Source organism: Rhagoletis pomonella, unplaced genomic scaffold (assembly GCF_013731165.1).
Source record: "Rhagoletis pomonella isolate Grant_MI unplaced genomic scaffold, Rhpom_1.0 Rhpom_scaffold_00002, whole genome shotgun sequence".
Lineage (NCBI taxonomy): Eukaryota > Metazoa > Arthropoda > Insecta > Diptera > Tephritidae > Rhagoletis > Rhagoletis pomonella.
This window is the reverse complement of record NW_023458556.1, coordinates 75,213,707-75,224,552: the sequence shown is the minus strand read 5'-3', so window position 1 is coordinate 75,224,552 and position 10,846 is coordinate 75,213,707. Positions and strand designations below refer to the sequence as shown.

At 32.8% G+C, this 10,846-nt stretch overlaps 1 protein-coding gene across 1 annotated transcript in view; it reads right to left on the bottom strand.

The window, feature by feature from the left end:
- Positions 1–379: 379 nt before the first annotated feature.
- LOC118734073 (diphthine--ammonia ligase-like) overlaps positions 380–10,846 on the bottom strand; it is a gene marked incomplete at its 5' end in the record, with an annotated part of 37,659 nt that continues 27,192 nt past the window's right edge. Inside the window, 1 exon segment of the mRNA XM_036463768.1 lies at positions 380–712. Coding sequence (XP_036319661.1) covers positions 395–712 — 318 coding nt within the window.

The following is a 10,846-nucleotide window of genomic DNA, read 5'->3' as shown; positions in this document are numbered from 1 at the left end:
TTTATAGTTGAAAATCAAGGCGAATTTATATGAGGTGGTGTTGTTTCATCAGCTGTGAGTGGTGTTTGATTGTCAAAATTTTGTATTTTGCTAGTGAGTGAGTGAAAACGTGAGAATGTTTCCATTTTCTGTCGCCCGTTTATTTCGGGGAAGAATAGCTGAAATTTGACAAGTGGGAATACAAGTAACTGTTGTATTTGTTGAATCGATACCACCTTATATGAATTCGCCTTGGTTGAAAATCGTTTTCAGTTCAACAAATGGAACCGACTGAAATAGTATCATTTAAAATATTAGATTAATATAATATACAGGCATTCTAATTTTCTCTTGTTTAATATACTGTGAATTAATATCCTGTAAATTATTAATCTACAAATAAAATAAAATATGTTTACTTCCATTTAAATTGTGAGCATTTAAATTTTAATTTTACATACATACGTATGCACAATGCAATTGTTTGTTGGAAAAACGTTATAATCATATCCGTGACCGCGACAGGTCCAGAAAAAGTAGTAAAATGCTTTACCTTTATTATAATGGCATGTACTTGGCAATCAATCATTTCCTGCAGCAACTCAGTTTGGTCTCTTCTCCATAGATACGCCAGCGAGACCAAACTTAGACGACTACATACATTTTCAACACGTACTCTCTGGTAATCGGAGAGAATGGCGCCTACAGCAACAGCCTCAACTTGTAATTCATTCTTAAATGAAATAAATAAAATTAGATAAGAACAATATTATTAATATTATAAATATACTAAACAGCTAAATATGAATATATGTAAATAGCGACAGTGCATTTCACACATGAGAAAATCGATTTATGCGCGATACTACAGCGTTTTCAGTTAAATCTCTCAAAGTATAAAACCACTTGCACATGCACTTAACATGGAAATAACAAAAAAAGGAGCGATATTTTGAAATATCTCGAAAATCGTTTCATTTTCACAATGTCAGACCATCAAATTTGGATTCCGGAAAATTATACAAAAGATTGATGTATCGTGGTTATGAGAATTTTCGAAAATTTTTAAGAAAATAAAATAGAAAACTTAGTCCAATTTTGGCTATACAAAAACCACTTGCACATGTGCTAGAGAAAAAAGAGGAACAGTCCAGCGCCTTCGTCTTGGTCTGCAGGCTGTATCGGAGAAACAGCCGCTAAATTTAAACGTAGAATACGTGGTATGGTTATGAGCACATCCAAGTCAAAAACGACAGGACACACTAAGAAAAAAATATCGATATCAAAAGCGATAATAATATCGATAGCAAAATCGATAATAATATCGATAGCAAAATCGATAATAGTATCGATAGCAAAATCGATAACAAAATCGGTAAAAATATCGATAACAAAATTGATAAAAATACCGATAACAAAATCGATTACAACATCTATAAAAAAAATTGGTTACAAAATCGATAAAAAATGTCGTTTTTTATATCGATAAGTTCCGAAAATATCGATAGCAAAATCAATAACAATATCGATAACAAAATCGATACAAAATATCGATAACAAAACCGATAAAATATCGATTATTATATCGATAAGTCCGGAGAATTCTGAAAATCTCTAAAATCCCGAAATAGTCCCCAGATTGAGTCTCTGTCTATATCCTTTTCTCTATAATTACCTTTACTTTAATCTTTCTTCCTCTATCTTCATCTTTACTTTTATCGGTATCCTCATAATTTTCTTTATATTCATCTTTGTTTTTACTTTTATGTTTATCATATTCTTCATCTACATATTCCCCTTCACCTTTGCCTTTTATAAATATTGCGCCATTTGTTATTTAAAAGCCGAAATACCTACACACGTATACTTTTTGTCTCCTCTCACTTCCAGCGCATGCATGTGTTTGCAAAACGATGAAGTGATTTTGTATGGAAAATTATTTATGCCCATATATGTGAATCGAATAAACATACTTAGAAGATATCAACCAATACTTTCCATATATCAAATGAAAGGAAAAATCTTAAATTTTTGATTAAAGAAAACAAAAACAAAATTTTTCGAGCGGTTTTCGACCAATACTTTCCATATATCAAATGAAAGGAAAAATCTTAAATTTTTGATTAAAGAAAACAAAAACAAAATTTTTCGAGCGGTTTTCGAGCGTTTTGGAAATAAAAAAAATTCAAATTTTTTCAAAAATTGTTTGCATTAAAATGCTCAATATTTGTTGAACTTCTATAAAATTTGTACACAATAATATTTCTATTGCTCCAAAGAACCTACATATATCCCGAAAATGAAAGTTTAACCTGCAAATCGTAAGTTGCTGGAACACTTTAAAGGCTCAACACTTTTCTTTCAAATCGCTTAATTAGTTTTCGTGCAATAATCGTTTTCGTAAAGCTCTAAAAATTACAACTACAACATTTGAGCATAGCCTCCATATCGAAACGTAAGACGTATTTTACCTCAAAAAAATAACAAAATGAGCAGTGCAGCCGCTTTAAGCTCGCAACCTGAATATTGCGAATTTTAAAAATTTCGCCAATTTTGCCATTATTCAGAGGTATTGACTTATACGATTTTCTTTGCTTGCATTAAAACTGTCGTCTTTTCCCTTCAAAATGCCGCCTCAAGTGGGTAGATATCTTAAAAAGGAGACATTTTAGAGCGTTTACCCTAAAAGCCCAATCTACGTCTGCGACGCGTATACGGAATCGGGATTTTTTTAATTTGAACAAAAAAGTGCCTTTATACTTTGTTGATTTAAATAAATGTGGTTGTCATTTTTATTAATAAAACTATGTTTTATTATTAGTTTATATCACAACTTCAATATCCTTTTTAAAAAATGGGGCAGAACTAAGTATATTTTAGCTCACAGAGTTTTTTAAATTAAATAGGCACCACTCTCTCTTTTTTTAACGTTTGATTTGTTTGTTTACATTTATTATTTAAAAGTGTAAATACAAACGGAAAAACTAAAGAATGGAAAATATCAAATAAAATGCTATCTCGCTATGGTTGGATCAATACCCATGCCTGTCCCAGCACACGAACTTTAAGAGGGATTTATATTACTTGGCCTGAATATGAATATACATTAGGGTGGTCCAAAAATGCATGTGAAAAAGTAAAGTCGGAATTTTTATGCTCTCACCCCTAGGATTGTTCTCTACCGAAAAATATACCCTTATTTTTTTATTTTGAAAACAAAAAATATTTAGAGGTCGCTCAAAGCGCCCAAAGTTTTCCATGTATTTTATATGGGGAAAAAACAACTTTTCGTAGAAATGGTATAAAATAGTTAAAAATCAATATTTTTCAACCAGAAAACTCTGTTTATCTGCAGGAGATTCCCAATAATAATACCCAATGGTTTATTTAACCATTTTTTCATTGCAACTATAAGTTATAGGTCCGCCAAAAACTCCGAAAAATGCAATGGGGCGACCAATAAAAAATCGTTAGTATTAAAAAATGGTTAAATAAACAACGGGGTATTATTATTGAAAGTCTCCTGAAGAGAACCGGAGTTTTCCGATCGAAAAATATTGACTTTCAAGAATTCTATGCTATTTCAATAAAAAAATTTATTTTTCCCATATAAAAATGCATGGAAAATTTTGAGCGCTTTGAGCGACCTCTAAATATTTTTTGATTTCAAAATAAAAAATAGGGGTATACTTTTTTCGATATAGAACAATCCTAGGGAGTGAGAGCATTACAATTCCGACTTTACTTTTTTTTTTTGACCACCCTAATATACATACATAGGTACTCATTTATTAAATCCACGCTATGGTAAGTAGTAAGAACATCTTTAGCTCATAGCTCTGAAAATTGGCCAGCGATACTCTAAGGAGTTCTTTTAATTTAATAGACCACTAACACGTTTGGTGCATTTTAATCGCATATACATATATGTATTTCGCAAGACTGACCGAAACCTCAGAGTTGAAGTCGGAAAAGTTGATAGATATGTACATATGCATGTTTCAATAATGAAAGGATTTGTAAGAAAAACTTTCTCTCACTCTAATTTTATCAATGAGCTTCCCACCCTACTCTTAAAAACAAAAACAGGGATATTTCTTTTCCAAAATTCTTTGAAAGTTTTAAGAACATTTTTAAACTTTTAGTAGTGAAATTTTTACTTTTTAAGTTTTAAGAAATGTTTGTTCTTCATTCGCTGGCTGGCGGGTGAGAATCTTTGGACTACAGAAATTCAATATAGGCTAAAGAGACGTAAATCTCTTAAATGGACAATAACTAGGGAATGGAAAAGTAACAACTTAAGTGCTGTACCTCAAGCTGTGTCCCATTCTAACATATCGCTCTTAGAATATACATGCGTTATACTTACGGTGACCATAAATATGGATTCAAAATGAAGGACAATTTTTCAAAAATATGCCTACATATATTTACGTAGTATAAAAATGTCAAAAGAGTATATATCATTCTAAATTCTTAATACATTTTAATCACGTTTTTTCATCGATATTAATCTTTTTTTACATAAATATTTATGAAAGTATAGTAAAACATATTATAATTACAATAGCTTACACGAAGAGTGAAAATCTTTAAAAGATTATTTTATAGTCAAATTTTGAGGTTTTTGGTACTTTTCGCAGTTATTTGTCAAAAATCGACGTCAGGAATCAACGTAAACGACGAGTTACAAAGTGCCCTTTACAAAAATAAATAATTTGTGCAGATTGCGCTCCATAGCATCTACATATCTAATCCGATTTTCATTATCTTTGACTCAAAATTTACTGTAATGATATGTATTCTTTATCGAATTTTTAAAATAATGAAAAAAATAACCAAATCTGCGTATTTGATTGAAAATCTCACTTTTTTCGACTTTGACGACAAAATGCAAATGGTCGCCTGTAGCACTAATAATTTTCATTGAAGTCGCCACAAGTTACATATATATTTTGGTAAGAGGCATATCAATACCCTCATGAGATATGAAGAAAAGCTACGAAAAGTACCAAAAAACACTTTTTTGAAAAAATGCATCCATTGTCCGATAATTTTAAAATAACGAATATAATGCGGGACAAATGCAGGACACTTGGAAAAAATCAGTACATTTTCAGGTTTTTTAGGTTTGAGAAACTACGCAGGACCGACCTTTGAAAAACAGTACGGTCCTGCAAAAAACAGAACGGATGGTCACCGTAGTTATACTACCAAAATGTTAGCGGCATGCGCATCATATCTGCAGACCTTTATCGAAGTACCTCGCTACATGAATATGATATTATCGCTATAACTGAGACATGGCTGAATGAAAATATATCCTCATCGGAATACTTTGATAGCTATTATCAAGTGTACAAAAATGATCGCTGTACGAAGGCTACTGGCTTCAAAAAAGGCGGCGGTGTACTATTAGCAATTAGAGCGGATCTGTGCTGCAAGGGGGGGGTGAAATAACACAAACGGCAATAACGCAAAATTTGCTTTATTCCACTTTTAAATGGGAAATAATACCAAAACCAACAAAGGTTGGAAATAAAACAAATTTTGCCTTATTTCCCATTGCTTATTTATAGCATTTGTAAAAAAAAAAAAAAGTTTACTGACAGAAGGAAAAAGAACTTTGTTTATTCCAAAAATACAATTAAACCAAGGCACATTGAACAGGTAATATCAGTATAGCAGCTGATTTGATTTTTTTTCAAATTATTTGTTCTCGAAAATATCAAATATTTTACATTTCTTCTCACAAAAATTCTAAATTGTAAAAATCTATTTGCATGTGAAACATTTTCCATACAAAACCAGCGATTAAATAGCAGCTTTTGGCCTGGCACAGGATGGATCAATGCTTCGAGAAGCGAACCAATTTACTAAGAAAGAAAGTTGCAACAATTTTCATTCTTTCAATTTAAATTTTTTACCTTTTTCGTATTTCGCATGGCACGCTTTGATGTAGAAGAAAAAACTCAGAACAGTTTTTGGCACATTCGATACCAGAAGCAACAACAAAATACAGGCAAATGTTGTTTTTGCTCAAATGCTCTAAACCTGTTTGATAGGCATTGAATTAAACAAAAAATGTGATATAATTCATATGAAGAAAGTAATATTCACAAAATATTTTTACTTATTATATTCAACAATTTATATTGAGCTCGAGCAGGGGCGCACCCAGGAAAATAGTTTGGGAGGGGTTTATACTTCTGAAAGTTCGCTTCAGATAATATGCTCTTTAAGGTACATTTATGCAAGTTTTTTCGTAAATTGCACTTTATTTACATAAAATTAGCAAAGAACTCAAACATTTGTAACCGACTTCGAAAAAGGGAGAGGTTGTCAATTCGTCGGAATATTTTTTTCTTTTTTGTGTATGCTACCGCATAACTTTGAACCACGTGAACCAATCTCAATAATTCTTTTTTTTTTAATCGGAAAGATGGGATCTCAAGGGTCGTCCCGTAATTTGAAAATTACTTGTTTAATATAAAGTTCTATAAACACAAGATGCGCTCAACTTTCAAAAGTAATAAACAAATTTAAAAAATTGTTTTAATGTTCAAATGAACAAAATGAAAAGGAAAATTCCTCAATTTCTGGTTTCTGGTTTTCGATTGATTTGGTGATTTTTGGGAAAAATTAAATGGACTTTCATTTTTATTATTTAGGTAATTTTGGTGGACCGAATTCGAAGTTGGTAAATTAAATCTTCGAATCCTTGTTAAGTACATATCAGTGGTAAACTCTTTTAGGCTGTAAGGTGTAAAAAACAACAGTAAGTGAGTATGCATATTTTTAGGACAATGGTTTCATTCGAAGTTAAACTTTTAAGAGCTCTCAATAAAAACGAAAAATTCATATAAAATTACGCACAAGAAATGGAATAGAAATTTTTTTCTATCAAAATTTCTTAAATAAGTGTGCATCTCCCAAGAAAAAAATGCTCGTATATTTATTTCTTCAAGAAAATTTACAGCAAAAGCAAAGTGCTTTTTGATAAAAAATATTTCTTGTTATTTTTCTTGAGAGCCGGCTTTAGGATACAGTTTGTATTTCAGGTTATTAGATTTAGGGGGGGTTTGAACCCCAAAACCCACCCCTTGTGTGCGCTAATGAGCTCGAGGCCGTTTTTTTAAATGAGAATTTATTGTGGAAAAGCAACAATAATTTGAAATAAATAATATAAAAAAAACTTTTTAATATACAACGCTTTTATAAGTGGACTAAAAAGTAGAAAATAATATTTCTCAGTCCCATAGAATTTGTTTTGATAACTTTTGATTTTGAAATTTTAGCAAAAGTCATTATAAACAATCTATGAAATTGAAAATGAAAAACGTGGAGCGCATGCAATACAAAGCATTCGATTTAGTTGACAATAGTCAAACTACATAACGTAGACCTAAAATTTCTACAGCGAAAGTAGAACTTTGAAATCGATTTTAAGCGGTCGTATTTCATATACCCACATACATACATACAGATATTACTTTTCATATCAATTCAAGTGTAATACATGCGCCCCACGCTTTTCAGTTTCAATTTCATAGATTGTTTATAATGACTTTTGCTAAAATTTCAAAATCAAAAGTTATCAAAACAAATTCTATGGGATTGAGAAATATTATTTTCTACTTTTTAGTCCATTTATAAAAGCGTTGTATATTAAAAAGTTTTTTTTTTATATTATTTATTTTCTACTTTTTAGTCCTGTCTAAATAAAAGTTTGCAATAGATATTAAAATAATTCAACGATATTAATAGAAAGGTGCACACACATGCATTTACATATGTATGTACATACAAACGAGCACCAATTAATTTTATTTAAAGAAATGGCGTGTCGTCTATTTCCGCCGATATGCGTGTATAAACCCTCCTCAAAGTCTAGCCAAAAAGCCAGCAACTCACACAACAGGTTCTCCAGAACAATTCGCTCGAGAAAGTGGTACCCGGTACACGTAATACACGGCACACAGCACAACAATTCGCCAAAACAGGCAACCCGGCCCAAAATTACCACCGTAAAAGGCAGAAACCCCGAGCGGCAGTGCAGGAGCCCAAGAATTACCCTTAAAACGGCCACAGGAGCTTAAAAAGACCAACTGGTCCCCAACTGGACCGAAGGTAAGTAGTTTCGGACTAGTCCCAAACTGGTTCCCGGACTGGTCCCCGACTGGTTACCAACTGGTTCCACGAACTAGTTGCCAACTGGTCCCAAAGTGGTTACCAACTGGTCCACCTATACCTCAAGTGGTCCACAAGTCACTTCACTTACAAAGCATTCGATTTAGTTGACAATAGTCCAACTAATTTTATTTAAAGAAATGGCGTGTCATCTATTTCCGGTGTAGCAAACGTAGTACATACGGCGACATCTAGATGTCATCTACCTCGCCCTATTCACTATGCTTTTTTATAGGAGCTTTTCAAAGCTTTGCTTTATGGTGTCGGACACACAACATTGAAAGCTTCTGGAACACAACATTGAAAGTTTCTGGAACACAACATTGCAAGTTGATAAAAGCGTTGTAAAATAAAAGTGGTAGAAGTGATAGCTATTTCGGAAATCACCACATTTCCTCATCAGACTTCTTTCAGTAGGATTCGAACCGACGATCCCACTGACTCAGCCAGTTGCCTATGCACCGTGCTAAGTACGCCTTGTAAATTATCGTTTGCTTTTTTCCCACTATTTTCATATTTTTTTTTTAATTGTTGAATATAATTGTTATAAGGCCAAAAAAATAACAAAAACAAATAACTTAAGGACGAGCACACCTAAAAGTTAAACATTCTAAAAATAGAATTATTCTTACTTATGAAAAGTCTAACAAAATATAGGAAAAGCATCGTCTTTAAAAACTGCTCCGCATATTGGATATAGCGCTTTTGTATGAATTTTTTCTGCATGCTTTTTAATATGTTAAAAACATTGCTGGAAAACCTTAAAATGTTTGCATGGAACCATGTCGCAATAAACAGATGAAGTAATAAAACGGCTTTCTCGCTTTATTTTCTGATATTCGGCTGCCTTATAGTCACATTTTATAGGCAAATTTTCAAATAAAGCAGTGGCACCTGGTAAATTCCACTATGGGTGGGAGTTTCAGAAGTGAACTAGTGTTATTTTATCATTTTTCCTTTTTCTAAACGGTTATAATGCCACCAGTACATAATTTCGAAAGGAGGGGAGGGGCGGGGGACGCGGCGCGGGGTGGCGCGGGGCGGCGCGCGAACGCGAACCGCCGCGACGCCGGGCACTTTCAAAATTGTATACTTACAAATCCGTCCATTTAACTTGTTCATGTACTACTTTTTGTCAAATGTAACTGGGTGACTACCTACATAAATATGTGCACTATTTTGCTTTATTACTCAAATTGTTAAGTATAAAAGTTGGTCTTTTTGCTCAACGAGAAATGAAATAAAGCAAATTTGTGTTATTTCACATTCGATTGGGAAATAACACAAATTTGCGTTATTGCCGTTTGTGTTAATTCACATCCCCCCCCATCCAATATTAAATAATAACGGAAAAATTTTTGTTCTCATATTCACTTCCAATGATCTAAAAATTTGGTGTGAAGAATGTGAAGCGCCTTTTTTAAAGACATACGTTGCACCATAAAGCAATACGAATTAATTTTAAGTTCTACGATTACAATACATTACCTACTACTAAATCGCAAGAATATAATTACTTGAAAGGAAATTACGCGGCAATTAATGAGTTTTTCAAAGGAATTGACTGGGAGTTTTTGAGCTTATCAGATGATCTAACGGCTTTATATGAGACTTTTTGTGGGAAGCTCTCACACGCAATCTCTAGCTTCGTGCCTTTAAAAATAGTAAAAACGCATAATAAACCGCCATGGTTTAACTCTAAGCTATGCAACTTAAAAAATGTAAAAAATAAAGCGTTCAAAAAATACAGATCGAGCAGATCTGAAGTAGATCACCAGCATTATCGTAAATTGAGGAAAGAGTTTGACAGCCTGCACAACGTCTTGTTTAAAGAATATATGATTTCTGTTGAAACAGAACCTTAATTTAACCCAAAAAGCTTTTGGAATTTTATTAATTCCATCAAGCTTGTCGTATAGTGAGGTTGTTGCTAACAATACCCAGGACACGTGTGATCTATTTGCTAGCTTTTTTCAGAGTTTATGAAAAATATGACACTACAATATATCCAGTTTTAACCCCTCATCCATTAAAAAACATTACCACCTTTGATATAAGTGTGGATGATGTTTAGCTTGCGATCTCGGCACTAAAACCTAATTTTAAAATAGATTGTGAAGGATTTTCTCCGCAATTCCTCAGAACTTGCTCTGATACCGTGGCCTATCCCCTTACACTCTTATTCAATAAATGTTTAAATAAGGGCGCTTTTATCGACCCGTGGAAGCTTTGTTCAATTGAGCCTATCTACAAATCAGGGGACCGCAACGATGTGTGCAGCTATAGGCCTATCGTTAAACAAAGTACCATAGCCAAACTATTTGATCACATAATTCAAGTAAAGCGCTTCAATCACGTCAGCAAAGTTATCTGCAGCTGTCAACATGGATTCATGCCTGGTAGATGACTTGCACTAATTTAGCTTTAGCCACAAATAAAATAATAAATGCATTCAATAACCATGCTCAATTACACGTAATATATACAGAATTCTCGAAGGCGTTTGACAAAGTTCATCACTCAATTTTGCTATACAAATTGAAACATTATGGAGTCACGGGGAAACTTTTAGAATTCTTCGCCAGTTTTCTAAATAACAGAAAATTATTTGTTAAAATTGGCTCTGCTAAATCCAGAACATTAGTCGAGGCGTGATCGGACATTCCACAAGGAACAT